At 49.1% G+C, this 21725-nt stretch overlaps 1 protein-coding gene across 2 annotated transcripts in view; it reads left to right on the forward strand.

The window, feature by feature from the left end:
- The window catches only part of Ksr2 (kinase suppressor of ras 2), a 353104-nt gene that overhangs the window by 232256 nt on the left and 99123 nt on the right, over nucleotides 1-21725 (forward strand). For both annotated transcript variants that reach the window (XM_026784070.1, XM_013349493.2), the window contains exons 6-7: nucleotides 16558-16627; nucleotides 19608-19691. In XM_026784070.1, the coding sequence (XP_026639871.1) occupies nucleotides 16558-16627; nucleotides 19608-19691 (154 nt within the window). The remainder of the gene's footprint in view (nucleotides 1-16557; nucleotides 16628-19607; nucleotides 19692-21725) is intronic.

The raw sequence follows: 21725 nt of genomic DNA on the forward strand, positions 1-21725 counted from the left end.
TTTACACAGTTAAAGTAACATTCTACAGAAGAAACAAATGTAACAACCTTTACACAGTTAAAGTAACATTCTACAGAAGAAACAAATGTAACAACACATCTTTACATAACTAAACAACTGCAGCATAAACAAAAGTAACACATCTTTACATCAAGAAAGGCAACAGAAACAATGTAAAGATCCCAGAGCTTTTCATGAACTTTGATTGGCTGTCTTGAGTTGTATGCCTCTGTCTGAACCAATCACAATAGTTTAGAAGTCAGAATCCAGAGGCATTTATTACACTGGCAGGAGAATGCTCAATCTCAGGGCCAATAGGGGCTCAGTCTGCCTCAGCTTCAGATGGGTTCCCAGTGGAGAGTCAGGCTGCTCTTTCCAGGAAAGGACTGTGAGCACAAGCCATATCCAAACCCAAAGAGCCCTGTCCCATGGAGGGACATCCCTGGAAATATCGGGTTGTGCCTCTTTCCAAGGTGGATGTGGCTCCATTTAGATATCTGTATTAGTTACTCCTCTTGTTGCCGTGACTATACTATCTGGCAAAAGCAAGAGAGGAAGGACCTACTTTGGTTTACAGTTTCAGATAGTTTAGCTTCTGATTCTGTGGCCTTATGGACTTGGGCAGGACATCACAGTAGTGGGAGCATGAGAAGGAGCTGGTCACATCACAGTCCGCTAGGCTGCAGAGGGTGACAGGAAGTAGCAAGGGATAAGATACCCCCAATGACCTTCCCCTAGTCCTTTAGGTCAGTTTGACACATTAAAGTTTTCACGGCCTCCCAAAACAGTGGCACTAGGTAGAACCAAAAGCTGTAGGTCTGTGGATTATAATTCCTGTTTAGCCCATGGCAGTCTGCCCTTTTGTTGACCTGAAGGTCAAAGTTCCTCTCGGGGCACCCAGACAGATTTATAAACACCCACTCTGGTCATGTGGGGTTGCACAACTCTGCACGGTGGGCACAGTTGTGTTCATTCGTAAGATGCTGACCAGTGTCCCCTGGTCTCTACCCACCATTACCTTTCCCCTTGGAGTTGTGACAACCTAAAAAATGTCTCTGTAGAGTGGTGACCTTCCCTGAGGGTCACATTCAATAATGAGAAAAGCCATAGGTGCTGTGCTTACCTTCTTACCTCTTAGGGTGAGCGAGTTTGCTCTAGCAGGGCCAGCTTCCTTTTTTTGTCCATGGGTGTTTGGGGATTGGGGCTCCACCTCACGGTGCTAGTGATGTCTTTTGATGTTGAACACACCCTGTGGGAGCAGACTTCCATCCCCAGTGACCTCACTTGCAGAGCCTGTCACGGCACCGTCCTCTCCACAGACATGCCAGCCGCCTCTTAGAGAGGCTTAAGAAAGACACACTTTGGAGTAAGAACACCCGACTTGACCTTGAAATGTGATCCATCTGTAAGATGTCTCTTCTGCAGCCACAAAATATAGACGGCATGACACCTCTTTGCTCAGTGCTCTGAGTCTCAGGCCAAGGGGGACATTGATTGCCTGAGGCTCAGACCTGGTGGTGCCTAGTTGGGGGTCTCTGCTAGCTGGGTTCATCTGCCCTGTCCCCATGGAGCCCACTAAGGCAGTAAATTCCATGGAATGGACCTATGCAGGGAACATCTCTGCAGCCCTTTTGTTCCACAGACTATTAACTTCCACCAAACATTAAGTTGAAGGTGGCTGCATAATTTAAGACGCCGCATTTCTACTGGGGAGAAATTTCAGCTCAGACAACTCCAAATGGGTCTGATTTAAGTTCCATAAACTCAGTTCAAGGCAATAAATGTGTGAGTAATTGATGATGTAGCATGTGGGGTACTCGGGTCCCATCCATCACTCCGGGAGAGCCAGGGCTGTGGGCACGCTCCGAGGACAGGCTGATAGGAGGAGGATGAATGGCTGGAGACTCAGGCAGCTTTGTCCTCCCCATAACTCATGGATGCATCCCCCAGTCATGGTCTCCCTCCCCAAGAGCCTCGTCCTGTGTCTTGTTACCTCCAGCCAGAGAGAGGGGCTCTTCAGGAGAGCTGGTAATAGATACCTCTGTGGCAGCTGTTTTTTTTTATTGCGCCGACTGTGTGCTGGTCACTTGCTTCATAGTACCGTGTCCAGCCCATAGGGACACTGTGAGATGGTTCCCCTTCCCTGTGTTTTATAGAGGAAGAGGTCCATAAAGGGGAAGACCTCAGATAACAGGGTCAGACAGCACAGAGCCAGCCTTTATACCTTGCTCCGTGCTGCAAACCAACCCCACACAGCCTCCGAGGACAAAGAGGGGCTCTGTGCTCTTGGTGGTGGTGGGGGGGACTTTTGATCATTGCTGAGTCTAAACACCCCATCTGACTTGCACATCCTTGCCTGGGGTTCTGGATCTCCCTCTTCCTGCCATGCCCCAACCTGCTACTTCTGTGACCACCATTGCTGCTAGCTCGATTTCAGCGTGCAACCATTTACAATTGGAATTGATGGGAACCCAAGGCTGACTGCTTTTATCTCCTTATAGGGACATTGGAGATGATGGCCACTCGGGCTTCTGTCTGTCACCTCTTGTTTTATCCTCATTTAAGCTTGAGCCAGGCAGAGCAAGCCAGCATCTTCCCATTTATCATCATCTGTCTGCAGGTGGAGGACGCAGTTGGGAGGTGGCTGTGTGCCACCAGCCCTGCCCTCTATTTCCTCAAGATGCCTCTCTCCTCCTGCTTCTCTCCGGAGAGAATGCATAAGTAGGGGCTCCTGGTGCTCACCCCTGCTGTGGGTTTCTCTTCTCCTAGAAGATCTAATCAGACAATAGAGCAGAGTGTCCAGCCACGGAACTGCACTACTAGGGATGTTCAGATTCATGTCAGTGTCAGAATGCCATTGTCCTCCGGTGAGCCCCAAATGCCAGTCTTTCCATCACAAGGGGCATCATTCGTTCATTCATTCATTCATCTCATATGTACATAAGAAGATGTTGTCCTGGGCCCATCGTGGCCATGCTTGTTTATTGTGGATGCAGGCACGGGAAATGCTGCAAACTTCACTGTTAGAAGCCTTCACCAGGCAAACCAATGCAGCCCACTCAGGCTGGCAACCCGCAGAGAGGTCAGCATGTTAGGACTGCTAGTGCTAAGGCTTGAATTGGAAATGTCCCCCACCATGATGACACTGCATAGGGACACTATGGAGCCATGTGGAAGTGGGGCCTCACTGCGGGAAGTATGCCTGTGGATCAGGATGCAAAGCTCTTGGCTACTGCGCCAGTGCCCTGCCTGCCTGTGTGCAGCCACAGTCCCACAGAGGCAATAATGGACTAAGCCTCTGGAACTGTAAGCAATTCTCCAGTTAAATGTTTTCCCGTCCAAGAGTTGCCATGGTCGTGGTGTCTCTTCATAGCAATAGAAACCCTAACTGAGACAGTAAGTAAAGGGGTGTAATTTTTAAAAAGTTTTAAAGCCAGATGTGGTGATGTGCATTTGAAATCCTAGCACTGGGGAGGAAGAGATAGGTGGATCTCTGGGGCTTACTGGCCAGCCAGTCTAGCTTACTGGATAAAATAACAAGCCAAGGAAGACTCTGTCCAAAAACAAACAAACAAACCAACAAACAACAGGTGGATGGCATCTGAGAGATGACAGCCTAGGTTGTCCTCAGGCCTCTGTTTGCATGTGCACATGTGTGCATGCTTGTTCCACACACCTGCACACACACACACACGCACATACCTGTGCCATCATACACACACAGCAGCTTCACGCCTTGATGAGAACTTCCTCAGGAAATGCTGGACAAAGGCTAAGATAGTAGCAGTGACAGCCCTCACTTAGTTGTGCCACACACCTGGGGAGGGGCTGCCTATTTTCCCAGCCTTTGAAGTACCTACCCTCTGTGAGGGAGGTCTTTGAGGTAATGACCTTGAATCGTCTCAGATTCCAAGGTTACACAAACCATTGCCCTCTACAACCGCAACTTCAGCAAGACCCCACCCCCAGGGGCCTAGGTGAGTGGTCCCTCCCCAGCCCATGAATTCCCTGTGGACAATTGATCTCACAAGCACTTCCCCAAAACAGAAAGGGGCGGGGCTGTTGCCCTCAAGATCTTTCTAGATTTCTGGATGTCAATATCGGACTTGGGTTTCGGTTGTAACTGTGTCATCATCTCGTTACAGTGACTGAGTCTGACATCTCAGCGTGCCCCACTCTTCAAAGTGTAGCAGGAAAAACATGAGGAGAAGAGAGTGGATAAAAGGCAGGCTTGCAAACATGCCTGTCTTCAGATCCCTGGGGAAGACAGAGCTCCCTCTACACCCTCCCATCCTTAGAGCAGCCCCTCCTGGCCTCACGTTTCTCATTGCTCTTGTTGGCTTCTGGCCACCACTGTCCCCAGCCTCAAACCACCTCTGTCATCTCCCCATCTGACCGTTTACAGCTTAGATTCTCCATTCATTATTTCCACAGTGGAGTGGCGCCTCCTCTGTCCACAGTTTGATTTGTGGCAAATTAAGCAGGGAACACTTACCTGTCATGGTTCAGAGGCCAGGTGGCAGCAGCCATTCTTCAAGGGAGAGGATATCAGGATAAATATGGTCACACCTTCCTGCTTGATCCCAAAGGTGCCTCTCAATTGCTCCATCTTGTTTTTATTATTTTTAATCTATTTTTTTTAATTTTGTATGTGAGTACTTTTTACGTCATTCCAACCCCTTGCCCTGTCCAGTTTTTCATGTGTCCCCTCAAATTCACGACTTCTTTAATTATCATCATGTGTGTGTGTGTGTGTGTGTGTGTGTGCATGTGTGTGTATATACAACCTACCACATCCATTTAATGTTGTTGTGCATATATATGTGTGTTTGGGGTGATCATTTAGAACTGGGTAATCTGGGGAGCTCACCCCTGGAAAAAAAAACAATTTTCCCTTCTCCACAGTCACTGATTTCCTATACTTATTCATCTGGGGGATACTTAAGAGAGATTCCCTCCTACACAGCCCGTCAGCTGGTGGTGTCACTGTGTAGATCTTGTTTAGGCGATCACATTATTAGGATCACATGGGGGCAGCTGCCCTGTCTTACCTAGAAGACACAATCTCCCGGCAGGGGTCTGGTCCTCTGGCTCTTACAATCTTTTGGTCCCCTCTTCTCTGATGTGCCCTGGGTTTTAGGTGCAGGGGTTGGTGGTAGACTCTGGTTGGGGGTTGGGGACCCCGTGGTAAGTTGTCTCTGTGTTTCCACAGTTATGAGACTTCTGCGGCAGTCTCCGTCTGGTGTAAGAGGAAGCTCTTCTTAGGTGCGGGCCAAGGTTGGCTTTATCTGTGAGTATAAAGAGAAGTGTTTAGACTTCAGTTAGCAACTTTTGGGGTTCAGGAAAGTGGTGTGGTAGATTCTCTCTCCTTCCCATGGCATTAACTAGCACTGGGGTCAAGTGGAGGGGTGAAAGGGACCCTCCTGTGAGCACTGGGGTCGAGAGCAGGGGTGAAACAGCTTGGATAGGGACCCTCCGTGATGTCTTCTTGCCACGCCCTCTTCGCTTTCCCGAGTCTCCCTCCCACACACCGCCCTCCCCCATCCTTCACCTACCGTTTTCTCAGTGGGCTCCCCTCCCTTCCTCACCTGTCTTTCCAGGGTAGTTTTCCACCTTGATTCACTCCCTGGAGGCATCTCCTTCATCCTCTTTCTCCGTAACCATCCACCCGCCTCCGCTGGCTCACATATCCTCAAGGTCTTTTCTCTGCTTTGATAAAGTAACAACTAGAAAAATCTCATTAATGAAGCCAGACAGCAGCAGTGGGAGTTAATTTCCCTGTTTCTCTGCTCCGTGAGTTGACATGATTTCAGCAGTGACCCTTCATCAGAGGCGGTGTTGTCTAAACGAGTATTCTACCAGGAGACAGCAGGGGATCGGAAGAACACAAGCTGAGTTGGGCATGGTGGTGCAGGCCTGTAATCCCGGCACTCAGCAGGTGGAGGCAGGGGGGTCAGCAGTTCAAGTCCATCCTCAGCTACATGAGATTCTGTCTCTGAAAGAAAAAAAAAAGTAAAGAAAGAAGAGGGGAAGGAAAGAGGGGGAGAAGAAAGAAAGAACAGGAGAGAGACCCAAGCTAGGGTTAGCATCTGTACTCGTGTGAGATATGCATGTACATGTTCATGTGTGTGCATATACATTTGCACTCATGTGCGGGCCAGAGATTAGTATTGTATCTTCCTCAATCATGCTCCACCTTAGTTTTTGAGACAGGGTCTCTCACTGTAGATGGAAGTTTCTGTCCCACCAGATCCCACAGCCATTCAGTCCCTAAGAAACACGCAGAGGCTTATATTAATTATAAACTGTTTGGCCTATTAGCTCAGGTTTATTATTAACACTTACAACTTAAATTAACCCATAATTCTTACATGTGTTTAGCCATGTGGCTTGGTACCTTTTCTCAGTAAGGCATTCTCATCTTGCTTCCTCTGCTTTTGGCTGGTGACTTCTTTTTCCCAGAATTCTCCTAGTCTGGTTGCCCTGCCTATACTTCCTACTTTGTTATTGGCAATTAGAATTTTATTAAACCAATATGTGTGACAAATCTTCAGTGTACAAGAGCATGATCCCACAGCATCTCACTAAACTTGGAGCTTGCCTACTTGGCTAGGCTGGCTGACCAGTGAGCCTTGGGGATCCCCTTGTCTCTGCCTCCCTACCCCAGTGACTACAATTGCAGTATAGTGCATACCACTGTACCCGGTTTTTTCTATGGGTTCTGGGGATCCAAACACAAGCCTCATACTTGTGCAGAAAGCACTTTACTAAGCCAATGTTTCAGGTTCTGGGGTTAGCATTTTGGCTAAGACTATTTTTGTTTGTTTGTTTGTTTCTCTATAGCTTTGGAGCCTGTCTTGGAACTAGCTCTTGTAGACCAGGCTGGCCTCAAACTCACAGAGATCTGCCTGCCTCTGCCTCCCAAGTGCTGGGATTAAAGGCATGCGCCACCACCGCCTCGCTTGGCTAAGATTCTTGTGAGTCTCCCCATGCTCAGTCACGGGCAGGTTAAGCAAACAGAGGACACTAGGACTCATGTATATTTTGGCTTGGTCATTGGTCAAAGATTATTGGTCACTATCACTAGGTCACTGATCACTAGCAAATAGTCTAAGTGGGTCTTGAACTGCGATCTAGTGACTCCAAGGTTGGAGTGGGATGGGGAAGGAAGAAATCTAGTCGGCTAAGGAAAGGAGTTTCTCAGGAATTGATGGACTTTTTCTGTGAGAGTCTAGTTGATGGCTATTTTTGGCTTTGTGAGTTATATTGTCTCCGTCATCGCCTCTCAATTTTGTTGCAAGGCAAGCGGACAGCCACAAACAACACGTCAGTGTCTGAGCGTGGCTATGTGCCAATCAAAGTGTATTTACAGAACCCGACAACAGGCTTCATTAGACTCAGGGGTCAAGCGTACCGACCTCTGCCCTAAATCACAGTCAGCAGAGAGCTTTGCTGTGTTCTGCCTGGCCTATGAATTCTAGACGAAGAATAACGGTGTTGATGGCCAGGCCAGTAACAACAATGCATCAGGCGTTGTGCGGAGGGACTTCTAATTACAACCCCTCCATCCCTCTAATGGCCCCATAAGGAGAATCTATGATTCCCTTTTATGTAAGAGACCAAACCGAGATTCAGGGAAGCAAGGGCTTCCTGTTTATCAGTGAGAGAGCTGGTGTTGGCCACACATCTGCCGACTGGAAAATTCCCTGTTCTTCCTCCCACATTGCACTGGGTGACTCAATGCCTTGTTAGGGCTCTTCACTTAGAAATAGTGAGTGGGTTTTTTTTTTTTTTTTTTTTTTTTGTCTCCTTAGGAGCCTCATGTTAGCGGTCAGTTCTCCATCTTAAGCCACACACATGTAGCCATTGGCTTGACCTCAGTGCTTTCATTTAAGTATTGTTGGAGTTTGGGTATGCAATGACCTCTACAAGTTCGTATGATTGAATAGTCCATTGTCAACTGGTAGAGCTGTATAGGAATGTAGTACAGCCTTTAAGAGGGTTGGCCTGCCTGGAGGAAGTGGGTCTCTGGGGAAGCAGGTGTTGGTATTGATAGACCTGTAGTGATGAGGCGAGCAGGCCTGCTTTTCGTCCCGCCCTGCTCCCTCATGGCTAGCTTTATATCCAAAATAACAACCCACAAATAGTATTCTTTTAAACACTGCCTGTCCCATTAGTTCTACCCTCTTATTGGCTAATTCTCACATCTTGATTAATCCATTTCTAATAATCTGTGTACACCACTAGGTGGTGGCTTACTGGGAAAGATTCAGCATGTCTGACCTGGCGGCTGGCTCCATGGTATCTGACCTCACTGCCTTCTTCCTCCCAGCATTCTGTTCTGTTTACTCTGCCTACCTAATTTTCTGTCCTATCAAAGGGCCAAGGTGGTCTCTTTATTAACCAATGAAAATAACACATAGACAGATGACCCTCCTCCATCATAGCCCAGCTTCGCTTCTGGTCCTGACTCTGGCTCTTGGTCCTCCTGGATGTGAGCAAGCCTCACCAGCTGACTGACAGCCCCCACATGAGGGGATCCAGCATCACCTCCTGTGTTGCTTCTTGTGAGTGATTTGGTCACAACAATGAGAAAATTAACTAATAACCCCTCTCCCTATACAGGTAGCATCACTGTTGTCCCTTACTTGGCCTCAGTGCCCCAGGAGCCCCCAATCCCAATCCTTGTAAGCAGTTCCATCCTATGGACCACTGGCATGTCATCTAAGCATCACCGTCGACCCTTTATGCCCCAGCTTTCCCTCGTAGCACGACCTTGAATTCAGTCTCACTCCTGTGGCAGTGACAAGACCCAGATTCAAGCAACTTAAGGAGAAAAGTGTTTCCTGTGGCTCACAGTTTGAGGCAACAGTGCATCGTGATGGGGAAGGTGACAGGCGTGTGAGGTGGCTGGTCACATGGCATCCGCAGTGGAGAAACACAGAGAGACAACGCTGGTGCTCAGCCCGCTTTCCCCTTCCTCCCTTTTTATTCACTTTGGGATCACAGCCCATGGGATGGTGCTTCCACATCCAGGGGAGGTCTTCCCTCCATAGCTAAACCTCTATGGAAGGACTGACATAGGAATGTCCTGTGAGTGATCCCAAACCCAGTCAAATTGGCTGGAGTCTTTTAAAATTATGATGTGTGTGTGTGTGTGTGTGTGTGTGTGTGTGTGTGTGTGTGTTTCTTTCCTACCTTGTAGAGATTAAACTCAGGTTCTTAGCTTTGATGGCAAACATCTTTGCCTGGTCAGCCAACTCCCGACTTTCTTTATTATATTTCAGTTTAAGTGTTGGGGGTTGGTACTCATGCCATGGTATGTATGTAGCAGTCAGAGGAGAACCTGCCATGTGGGACAGTATTCAAGTCAGTTGGTCAGACTTGGGGGCACCTTTACCCAGCAAGCAGAGCCATCCATCAGCCTGGCAGTGAAGTTATCCCATCCCCTTCATCGCTGTGGTGCTGTGTAGCCCCACATGAAGTTGTCAAGAGACTTCCGTGATGATGTTTGAAGCTTGGGAAGTGGGCTATGTTAGTCTTGGGAGAAAGCTACATTGAAGTCTGTGAATAAACTCCACTCAGCCCCAAAGCATGGCGGAGCTGTAACCTTTGGAGACAGCTCATAATTAAAATGCTTTTAGATCTGACATACATTATATTTGGATTGGATATTAAAGCTAATAGAGTTCTTGCTCGCTGTGTGGATGGTACGGGCAGCTTTAGTCAAGCCTTGCTGAGCACCCTGGATAAATCAGTGGACTTGGGCTGGCACCTAGCCTGTGTCCTCAAAAGGGAAGTTTAGTGCTTTAAGTTTTATGAGTTGCAGATGTCTTTGGACTCAAAGAATTTTCAAGTCAATTTGAATGTGGCAAAGTTGCCACTCAATCCATCTTGTCCGTGAAGTGGAAGCTTAAGGATAGTTTGAAATTTCTATTTCATTTATGATTTTTCGAAAATCGGCTCTCTGGCTCTTGACTGTCCGAGCTCAGACCTCACCATCCAACCTGAAATGCAGCCATGGATTAAATGGAATTCTCAATTGAAACCACACATATAGTTGGTGCTCAATAAATGCTGGCTGTTCATATTAACATGTGCTTGGGGCTTTTTCTCCATGGAAATATGGTTAGGGATTGGGAATACTTCATCACTGTGGGGCTTTTAGAGACGTCCATGAACTCTAGTAAGGTGCAGTGCTTAAAATGATTGTCACATTTGCCTCAGAAGGGGACACAGTGATAGATGAGGACCAAGGATTAAGATTTATGGGAACTGACTTCAGCAGTCTGCTCAGCCGTAGGAGTCTGGACAAGCCGGCTGTGCTTTGGAAACTGTAGACACAGCTTCCCAGAGGTTTGCTTTGTTCCCAGGATGGGGGTGCTGTCTAGGCAGGATGTGGGTCTCCCTGACAGAAGTAGGTCAATAGGTCTAGCGCAGCCCCCATTTCTCTCTGTGGCCTGGTCGGCCACAAGGGAAAGCAGCTTTCTCTGCCACGTACTCTGCCATGATAGACTGAGACCCTCAGAAACTGGGAGGTAGAACAAAATCTTTCCTCTCTGAGTCTTCATGTCTTCCATGACTCTGCCACAGTCATGCAGAAGGGGCAGCTACGGGCTGAGGGAGGCCTGCTGTCATCTGCGTCATCACGTACGGTGATTAAGACTCTCCTCACTGACCTCACTGAGGTGGGGTCTCGGTCCCACCCAGTGCTTACCCACATGGCTATTCTCTGGCCAGCTTGCTCTGAGATTATCCTGTTCTCACGTCAGTGAGCTGGAATCCAGGCGGGATCTACTCCCCGTGGCCACCAGGGAGCTCGAGTGTTTCCAGAGTCAGGCACAGCCTGCTACTTACTATTTGAGTGCTGGAGCCCAAGTTTCCACTGCCTTAAAATCCCAAAGTCTGAACTGTTTTGTTCTCCAAAAGGTCTCTTTTTTTGTTCAGCTATTTGCTTTCTGTTTTCCCAAGAGACTCTTTAAAAAAAAAGTTTATTTATTTATTTATTTATTTATTTATTTATTTATTTATTATGTATACAGTGTTCTGCCTGCATCTATGCCTGCACACCAGAAGAGGGCACCAGATCTCATTACAGATGGCTGTGAGCCACCATGTGGTTGCTGGGAATTGAACTCAGGACCTCTGGAAGGGCAATCAGTGCTCTTAACCTTTGAGCCATCTCTCCAGCCCCTCCCAAGAGACTCTTAAGCATAGAAAACTTGGCTACGCTGTTCGGTATAGCCCTGATTCTTGAATTCACATCTGGCACAAGACAGGAGCTGTATGAGGTTTGTACCATTCTGTAACAAGCCGGCACAAATCCAGCAGTTTGCAAACCGTGTGTGGGTATTAACCTTCTAGCTCAGAAAGTCAGAAGTCTGAAATGGGTCTCACGGGATCAAAACCAAGGTTCGGGATCTAACCTGGAGGGAAGGGTTCATGGGAAGGATTTGTTCTTTCCCTTCCAGCTTCTGAACACTGATCTGAAAAGGGGTTGGCATTCATCCTGTCTTCTGTTCCTCCCAGACAGAGGTCGGAGGCATTGACAGGTGAAGCCTCAATCTTCCCACCGGTAAAACGGGCTATTGTTTGTTGAGCCCTGACTGTGTGACTCGGTTTGACCTTTATTTGCCCTGGGACAAATGGGATGACTTCTTGGTGTCTTGCTGATGAAAATGGGGGAACGAATGATAGATTGCCAACGTCTGTGCTCACGTGGCTGTCTCACGTGGCACCAGTGAGATAATGCATGGGTCTGTACTCACGTGGCACCAGTGAGATAATGCATGGGTCTGTACTCACGTGGCTGTCTCACGTGGCACCAGTGAGATAGTGCATGGGTCTGTACTCACGTGGCTGTCTCACGTGGCACCAGTGAGATAGTGCATGGGTCTGTACTCACGTGGCTGTCTCACGTGGCACCAGTGAGATAATGCATGGGTCTGTACTCACGTGGCTGTCTCACGTGGCTGTCTCACGTGGCACCAGTGAGATAATGCATGGGGCGTGTAGACCCGATGAGGATGCGTGAGGACTTTGGATTATGATGGTGTTGGGCGTTCAGGGACCTTCACCAAAAAGATCTGATTATTTCCTCCCCTTGACCCTCCTCTTCCCTCCTCTCCCCTCCCCTCCCCTCCCCTTATCTTCTTGCTCCTTAGTTACCAGTGAAGCACCCAGGACCTCACACTCACCAAGCAAGGCCCCACGACAGAGTCTCGTGCCTGCTCCTTCCTTTTATTTTCATTTATTGAGACAGGGTTTGCCTAAGTCACCAAGGCTGGCCTTGAGCTCACTCTTTAGCCCAGGCTGGCCCTGAGCTCACTCCCTAGCCCAGGCTGGCCCTGAGCTCACTCCTTAACCCAGGCTGGCCCTAAGCTCACACCTTAGCCCAGGCTGGCCCTGAGCTCACTCCTTAGCCCAGGCTGGCCCTGAGCTCACTCCTTAGCCCAGGCTGGCCCTGAGCTCACTCCTTAACCAAGGCTGGCCTTGTGCTCACTCCATAGCTCAGGCTAGCCTTGAACTCATTCTATAGCCCAGGCTGGCCTTGAGCTCACTCCATAGCTCAGGCTGGCCCTAAGTTCATTCTAAACCCACTGCTTAGCCCAGGTTGGCTGTGACCTCACCTTCCCTGGTAGCTAGTGGGTACCACCACACCCAGCTCATTATTTTTCTCATTTCTAATTTTCTTCTTCTTTCTCTCTTTATTCCCCTCTCCCTCAGCTTCCTCACCTTCCAACTTTGTCCGATATCTTCACGTACCTCTCATGTCTCCTCCTACACACCAGCTCAGAGCCTGAGGTTTTATAACAAACTTATCAATCATGCAGGCCAGACATGGCAATACCTGCCTGTAATCCCAGCACTAGGGAGGTGGAAGTAGGTGGATTATGCATTCAAGGTCAGCAAGTTTGAAGCCAGCCTGGGCTACCTGAGACCATCTCAAAAACCTGACCAAGTCAAGCCAAACCAAACATTTATAAAAATTGGGCACTTTATTAACACCGGCCCCCATGAGGCCCTTCTGTTTGACTCTTAGACTTCCAAGGTGGCCTCAAAGGCTGTGGCTCCTGGGAGGTACCCCTCATTTCATTTGGGGGGGGGATCTTTCTGAAAGAGTTTCTACACCCTAACCTAGGAACAAGGGTAGTCTTCCTCCCAGCTCTGTCTCTTTCCAAGTGGAAAGATATTTCCAATGGAAATATCTCGAAAGAGGCAGCGATTTTTCTTCCCCTGAGATGAAGGCAGCCGTGCTGCGCAAGACTCTGCCTTGTTATCAGAAAATTAGAGTGGGAAAGAGCCTTCCGTGCAGCTACGGAGACATCTTAATAGACACTTTGGTTGTTACGCAGAAGTTTCTAGATCGGTTTAATTGCCGTAAATGTTATTTGCCTTCCCTGTTATGATAAGGCCTCAAGTCTCTGGTATCTTCCCCCCTCTTCCCTTTCAACAGTTTCCCTTTGCTCCGAGGCCGAGGCTCGCGTTGGTAAGTTTAATGAAACCCAAACAAAGGAAGCAGAGAGACTCTTGGAGTTTGCGTCTCACGCCCACAGCAGAAGCCGAGCCTGGGGAGCAATGGCTCCAGACTAATGAGGCTTTGCAGCTTAATGCAGCTGACAGGACGTACCCCTCGAGCCGCGCCTGGACCATGAAAGCCAGCCCCGGAGCGTAATTGCCTCTGCCCTGAGCAAAGGGACCGGATAGGGACTAAGTATGACACAGAGCTAATGGGAGATGCTCATAGCTTGAGATGACGCAGCCTGGGGCCATCATCTGAGATACTTTATTTTTAGGGGATGGGCATTTATAGAAACGTCCAGATCAGGAGCCTCAACCTTGATGCAACTGATTCTTGGGATGCTTTAACTTGTTGAGGGTATGGGGAGAACTCTCACCTATGTATAAAAGGATGCTCTAGCTGCCAGTAGCAAACTCCCAAACACAGTGTGACACCCCAGAATGTCTTCAGAAATCTCCAGATCCCCCCAAAGGTTTGCCTGGGAGCTGAGGATGTGAACGCAGGGCCTCACGCTTGCGCAGCTGGCACCCACAGAGCAGCTCCCAGTCCCTTTAGGGAGTCACGTTCACATTTGCTCCTGCAGGTTCCTGACTGTGTGACCTTGACCGGATCAGTGCGCCTGTCCTGAGCTCCCTTGCCCTCCTTTGTACAAAGGGCATAGCTACGGCACTGGATGCAAGGAGGCAGAGGTTCTGGTTATTAAGTATACAGAGGATCTCGGCACATACTAACTGTCCAGTAAACTCTTTCCGTTGTAAGAATCTTGGCTTCACCAAACATATGTTAAGAGCATACTCAGCCTCAGGCACTATGCTCTGAGGTGAGTGCAAAGGTGAAGATTTGACTATTGCTTTTGTGGAGGAGGTAAATTCACACAAGACATATAAGGGCTGCATCCTTCCTTGCTCATGGCAGACATTACTAATCAATCTCAAGACTTGTTAGCAGTACCTCCTTCCTCGGGTATGGCAGACGTTAGCAATCAATCTCGCTACTCTTGCTCTCAGTCCTGAACTCAGCTCTATTCAGGCATTATTAATGGACTCTCCTTCAGTACATCCTGTTTTGTAGATCACTCGTAGGAGGTTGACCTTCCTTTCCTGTCCAGCCTTTCAGAGTTAATGGGTAATGTCTTTTCTCCCATGTCAGTCTGAAAGAGGGGTTGACATGGAGAATATCTTTAAAGAGCACTATCTTCCTTTTTTATCTTCCTCAGAAACTGGACGAAGTAGTAAAACGGGCTTTGTTAAACATTCTGCAGACTGTGGGGCTTATGGCTCTATCAGGCCACCTCCTCGGTTTTCTTCAGCATTTGGGGCTTGGAAAATCATCAGCTCTTGAAAAAAAAAAGAAAAGAAGGAAGGAAGGAAGGAAGGAAGGAAGAAAGAAAGAAAGAAAGAAAGAAAGAAAGAAAGAAAGAAAGAAAGAAAAAAGAAAGAGGTTCCAGCTTTTCAAGGGTTGCACAGAGGTTTCTGGAAACAGCTTTTAGATCACTGTGACCATCACCAGATAGAAGAGAGAGCCCACTGGGGTTAAATGCTCCCATGTGTTCCGACATGCCCAGCTCTCCCAATGAGAGCGACACTCCATGACAATGCCTGTGAAAAATGAGGCACACGTCTGCAACCCTGCAGCCCCCGGCAGGCTCCATCCATCTGGCTGAGAAGTGGGCGCTGGCGTGGGCTTGGCCGATTGCCTTTCTCCCGGACTGTCCAGGCAGCACTAGCTCACGCCGCAGCTGTTGGTTTATGTCTGCTGCCTGCAAGGTCTCCCAGGAGGCTGCTGGGGGGGGGCAGGCAATGGGGGGGGCATGGGGCTTATGCGCAAGGTCTCTGAGGACCTAGAACTTGACTATATGGTTTGCTCATATTTGATCTAAAGTGTGAAAAGAAAATAAAGAAAGGGAAGAAAGGACAGGAGCAGGCACTCAGTCTGAAGTCTACGTGCCTTATTATTTCTTTCTCAGTCTTATTTGTCCACCATCTGTCCATCCGTCCATCCATCCATTCATCCATCCATCCACCCACCCACCAAGCATTTCCCATGCATACCATGTAGCCACCCACCTCTCCTCCGTCACACGCTCTCCTTCATCCATCTACCTACTTACCTGCCCATCCATCATCCCATTCACCTTACGTCATCCCATTCAGCCAGTCATCCATCCGCCATCCATCCAGATAGCCTTACGTCATCCTTGCACTCACGTGCTCACTCACTCACCCACTTGTTCTAGTATGAGTTGGGATTGCACACAGCAGGACAGGCTGAAAGTTGTCTGCAGGATCCGAAGGGTTTTCCACATAGAGTCTGCTCGGCTTTGCTTTTTTTCATGTGTTTGTTATATGCAGCTCAGACCGGCCTCATGCACGGGAGGCACTCAGCCTACACCAGGCATATGCTAAGAACCATTAAGCCGAGGTCATGCTTGGCTGTATTCTTTCCACAGTGCCCACCCCACGTTCTCTCCCTCTCCCTCTCTCAATTCTATTTTTAGATTGCAAAATGTAACTTTTAATTACTCAGTGGTGTATGCATGTGGGCACATGTGTGGTCAGAGGCCAACTGGTAGGAGTCAGTTCTCTTCCTCCACCCTGTGGGAGGGACCCAGGCACCGAACTCGGGGCTTCCGCTTGGCAGCGAGACCTTTATCCATCCACCAAATCACACATGCAGTTTCTTTCTTCCTTTATTCTTTCCTTTTGTTCTTTTTTATTTTTTTGAGACAGACTATTACTATGCAGCTCAGGATGACCTTGAACTCATAACCCTCCTGCCTCAGCCTGAATGACTGGTGTGCTTCCCCACACCTGACCTCAGCTGACATATTTGAAGGCATCTGCTGCCTGCCCTACCTGGGAAGCCTCCTTTTAGTCAGCCCAGGACTTAAACTGGGGCTCCACCAGGCATGGCTCTGTAGGCCAAAGCAACCAACACCCTGCCTGAGGCCAGTTGGTGGGGTTCCTTTTGGTTTCCAGGGACCAGGCAGAGGTGGCTCAGCTCTTGACCCTTCCTGTCTGTTCTTCTCTCCACAGACACACTGTCTGTACCACGGTGGTCACCGCAGATCCCACGCAGAGACCTTGGCAACTCCATTAAGCACAGGTAGGTAGGAGACTGTGACCGTGTGTGTCGGGGGTGGTGGTGCTGGAGCCGGTGGGCACCGGTAATGTGTCAATCCTCAGCTTCCACACCACCACACCCTTCTGTGTTTTGTTGGACCGAGGTGTCTGCACCGTAGCCTTGCCCTTAGCAAATCTACACAGGACGGTTAAAAACAGAGAGACCTTATGTTCACTCTGACCTGGGTTCCAGTCCCTCCTGATAAAGCTTTGTAGCCATGAGAAATTGTGTACCCCCTTTGGACTTCATTTTTTAAAATGTTTTTATTATCAAAAATTACACAATATATAATGAGAGAAATAAGGGAAGACTCTGGGATAGTATAATCAAGACCTTTAAAGAAATTACATTAAACTGTCATTTAGGAAACAAGCCCAGCAGGCTAGAGAGTGTGACATCAAACCATAGTTAGAGAAGAAACTTTGATTTTTGTAGGAATAAGTTCATACATTCTGCCTATCAGTGGGATGATGTATTAAGGGCTGTGCACGTACCTTACTGGTATCGTAAAGTACTTCAGGCTCCAAATGGAGGCTCTTTACCCAGGAAACTCAAGATGGCTAGCTAAACTCATTGCTAGAGGTTACTGGAGAGGAGCAGACCAGCAGGAGGCCTTCCCCAGGATCCTCCATGGTCTGGAATTGTTTCCAACAACTTCTTGACTCTCCCAAGTTCAGCTTTCTAAAGGTTACCCCAGTCTCCTTACAGAACCATGGAGAAAGCGGGAGCTGAGTCAGGCCAGGATGGTGAAACTCTCTGACAGAGGAGGGGGACGGAGGCCCTGGTGGATGAGGCAGGGGACTGGATGCTAATCATGCTCAATCCCTGTGATCTGAGAACCCCTGGTGAGTGTCTGTGCCTGGGGGAGAGTCAGCTGCCTCATTGCTCCTTCATGGAGCCTTCCCTCCAACCTGTAGGATTCTAACGTCTGTGTCTCTGGGGAGCTGGCCAGTTATCCGAGGGTCTGTGGACACAAATTGACAGTCCCCAGTGGTCTGTCAGCCAGGTGAAGGGAGAAACCCTGGACACAGACACAGCCTCAGCCTGGGGCAGGGCTGCTTTCTCTCCTCCTGACAACGCAGCCCCAGTTCTTAAAGAAAAATGTCACAGCTGGAACCCTTGGTGGAAGCTGTGAGGAGCAGTGCCGGACAGGTCAGTCGGACAGGTCAGCCGGACAGGTCAGTCGGACAGGTCAGTCGGACAGGTCAGTCGGACAGGTCAGTCGGAGACCAGAGGCTGAGCTGTGGCACCAAAGGGACTCAGGATGAGGGCCTTTTCAAATGTTTCTGGTTTAGTTCCACCCCTGGGGTGGCCACAGTCCCTCGTTCAGTCCGCCTCTGTGCCACACACATTTTTGGCCCAGTCACCCTTCCAGTTTGGTCACACTTGTGGCTCAGCCACACCCCTGGGTTCTGCCTCAGCCTCACCGGGCTGGCTCCACCCCTGGGCTTTCACTGGAAACTGGTGGTGCCCCAGCTTCCGATTCTGATGTCAAGAGAAATGAAGCAGGCTGACCAGCTTGGGCCCCAGACCTGACTTCCTAGTGAGGCGAGAGTCCCCTGATGGGTGTTGTTCTTCAGCCTCGCCTGCCCTGTATTCCCCCCGCTGGCTAGGTGTCAGGTGGGAGAAACTCCCAGCCTGGTTAAGAGATTACATTAACATCCCATTCCCTGTGTTGTCTGGTGTAGTGGCATATGCTCCCAGCACACAGCGGGGCGAGATGGTGAGTTAAGAGTTCAGGGATAGCCTGGCCATTGTAATAAAATCCTGTCTCAGAAAAAGCACCACCAGGAGCAGCAGATCTCACTCTTTGTCACTGGAATTATCACAGCAAGAGCCGGGCAATAGAGAACATCCACCCAGGGGACAGGACAAAGCTGAAGAGGAGAGAAACCTGCCAGCAGACCCTGTTACCTGCCCCCCCCCCGTCCTATGTTGCTGTTCAACGGGTCTTTTGCTATCCCCTCCCCTGAGCTGCCCCAGCTTGCAGAATAGACCTGCTAAGCGCTGCTAAGACCCAAAGGGGCTTAACCAAGCCCAAGTGCAAAGCTGGGGAGGGAGCATCTCAAGCCAGCATCTCCGTTGTGAATATTGCTGTTTGCTTAGCTGTGGCAGCTCCAGGCTGTCGCTAGCTGTGTTTGAAGGGTTGACCCAGATCCCACAAGAGGGTAGGCTGAAGGAAGCAGCCCTCCCGCCTCACAGTTCTCCATCTCTGAGTTATGTAACCACGTCCAAGTTTCCCCTTTGACACTCGGAGGAGGCAGTGCAGATTGCATACCACTACTGCCGACGGTGGCACAAATTGAAAATTAAAATTAACTGTGACCCGGGAACCTTCAATAGCTTTGCTGGATCCAGCCCCACCTCTGTGTCTTATCTCAAGGCAGAAAGCATGCCACGGCTCAGAAGGGGTGATCTGCAAGTTAATCTAATAACTTCCACCAGGTGGCCTTGGTGACCGTGACGTGTGGGGGCGTCCACACAGTATTTGCCGCAGGTGGCAGTGACTGGGGGAGGGTGAAGCGGTGTTGTCTGAAAAGGTTTTCTTTTGTCGGGGAGCGGGACTCTACAACTGGATTTGGAGGTCCATTGCTGTCTTGAGGAATTGAATTTGCCATTTGTAGGCTACCTCCAGGATATGAATAGGTGACCATAACGAACACTCCAGGTAATAACTGAGACAGCCCAATTCATTGAGCATTACCTATGCACCAGGTGCTATGACACCTTCGATATGCCTGACCCAGTAACCCCTGATACCTGTTAAGTGTCTCACTTTATAAGCAAGAAAACTGAGGCTTCAAGGTTTAGGCAATTTGATTGAACTTAATTATCACCTGTTCTGGAACAAACAGGGCTGGAACCCAGGGCTTATAGGCTTCTCATTCTAGGGGTTCATCCTGCTGGAGAGGGGCCCATGGCCACTGCCCCACCTCGGACATTTCCTGTTTCTTTCTCACAGGTTTTCCACCAAGTATTGGATGTCTCAGACCTGCACCGTCTGTGGGAAAGGGATGCTTTTTGGCCTCAAGTGTAAAAACTGCAAGTGAGTGATTTCCCTTTAAGGAACTTTTTACAATGCCAGATATGAATTAGCACTGAGATGGGCTTTGGCTCACTCCAGGGAGGTCAGGAGAAGCTGGTGAGAACAGTTCTGATAAAGCCTGAGCTGTGCGGAGACCGTAGGAAGGCTAACGCGACATGTGCTGGGGCCGGTGGGCCCTCCCATGCTCAGGGCCTCTATTGTGGTTGTGAATGTGAAGAGTGTCCCACAGCCTCATGTGATCAGATGCTCGGCTGCCAGCTGATGTTTCGGATCCTTTTGGACACGGGGTGGGAGTCTGACAGCAGGCATTGGGTTATAGGAATAGAGCTTAACTGTTCTAGGCCAGCTCCCCTTCTGCCCCAACTTTTCCTCATGCTCCCACCACTAGGCTCTCCCACCATGACGGACTGTGCCCCTGATTTATAGTTGCCCCGCATATTCTGTCATAGACAAAGTACCTAATACACCATCGAAGGTCAGTCACCGGCTGATTTCTCTTCTAGCTGCCCTATAGTAAACCTTTTAAACTCCATGATCTTTGGAGGCCTCAGTGTTTCCCTCAGAGCTTCGCAAAATGGACTCGTATATTTTGAAAGTAACCATAAATAATTCAGAAATAGATATGGCCATGGATTTGGAGCAATAAAACTTTATCCATAAAGACAGTTGACAGCATGGGTCCAGCCCGTGGTTTGCTGATAGCTTTGAAAATTTGCAAAGTTCTTTCCCTTCTGCTCTTTCTCATCCTGTGCTGTCTCTGAGAGTGTCTTATGATTGTCCCATTTTATATCTGTAAAAACTGTGTCTCAACTTGGAAACGTCACAGCTAAGAAGTAGGAGTGAGGACTTGAACTCATGCCCCTTAATTCCTGCTCCATTTCTTTCTTTGGCTTCATGTTGGATGCTTATACTGGCCAAGAGGTGGGAATACCTTGATCCCTACTCCTTCCCCCTTCCTTATACACATTCTTTGTTATGTCTGACAGAAGATTAGAAAGAAGGCAAGAGAAAAATTGACACCAGCCATGGCCTCTGGAGGCAGATTAAACCAGGTTCAAATCCTGCCCCTGCCATTTAATAGCTGTGTGACCATGGGCACACCCCCTCACATTTCTGTCCTCATATGCCCCTCTGTGTATATCTGCACACATGTACTAACTACCTACTCAGGTCCAGCGGCTACAAAACTGACACATTTGACCATATGGAAAAGATAGGGGTGGGTATGTGTCTGCTAGAGATAGGCGGTAAGAGTCTCCCCACCCCTCGCCTGTCTGGTGGCCTCACTGAGCTCCCGGATAGCCTGGGCTGTGGGGAAGAGTGATTATTTCCAGCCCCTGGGAATCCTTTAGCTCACGACCTAAGGGTGATTAGGAGAGTAATTGCTATATATTAGCATTCTGAGCTGCTGTCCTCTGTGGTTCTGGGCTCTCCGATGGTTCCTCAACTTTCTGACTCTGAGCTGCACAGAGGCAGGTGCTTAGGTCTGGCTCAGAGGCTGCCTGATCTCCCCAGTACACCTGCTGCCTTGGAGACATCTCGACTGTATCAGGTCGTGCTGTGTTCTGTGGGGGAAATGCCTTTCACATCCTTACACCTGCTGCGTGGAGGCTTTGAAGTCAAGTAATTAGGTGACAGAGACTGGGCAGGAGTCAGCGAGGCTGAACACTCAGCAAGCCTTTTCAATTTTCAGCACTGGAGGTGGGACCCAGAGGTGGCTTTCCTCCCTGCCTTCTGTTTTAGAAGTAATGAGCAAAGCCTGAGACCCTGCCAGGGATTGGGAGAGAGAGGGGGCTGGGGACAGGAGAGAGGGACAGTCACACAGAGCTGAGGCTTTGGAAGTCAACAGTGCTAAGTTTGGGTCCCATTTCTGCTTGAAGTCTTAAGAGGCATGCCATCTTGACCTTCCTCTCTGAAGAGCGGATGTAATATTGGCGCCCATCACTGGACTTCTGGGGGGGGGGCAGTCACTGAAATGCCCTCGCCTCATACTGCTATCCAGGAACATTTCCTCCACTGCCTCATACTCTACCT

The sequence above is a fragment of the Microtus ochrogaster genome, chromosome 2 (assembly GCF_000317375.1).
Source record: "Microtus ochrogaster isolate Prairie Vole_2 chromosome 2, MicOch1.0, whole genome shotgun sequence".
NCBI classification, from domain to species: Eukaryota; Metazoa; Chordata; class Mammalia; order Rodentia; family Cricetidae; genus Microtus; species Microtus ochrogaster.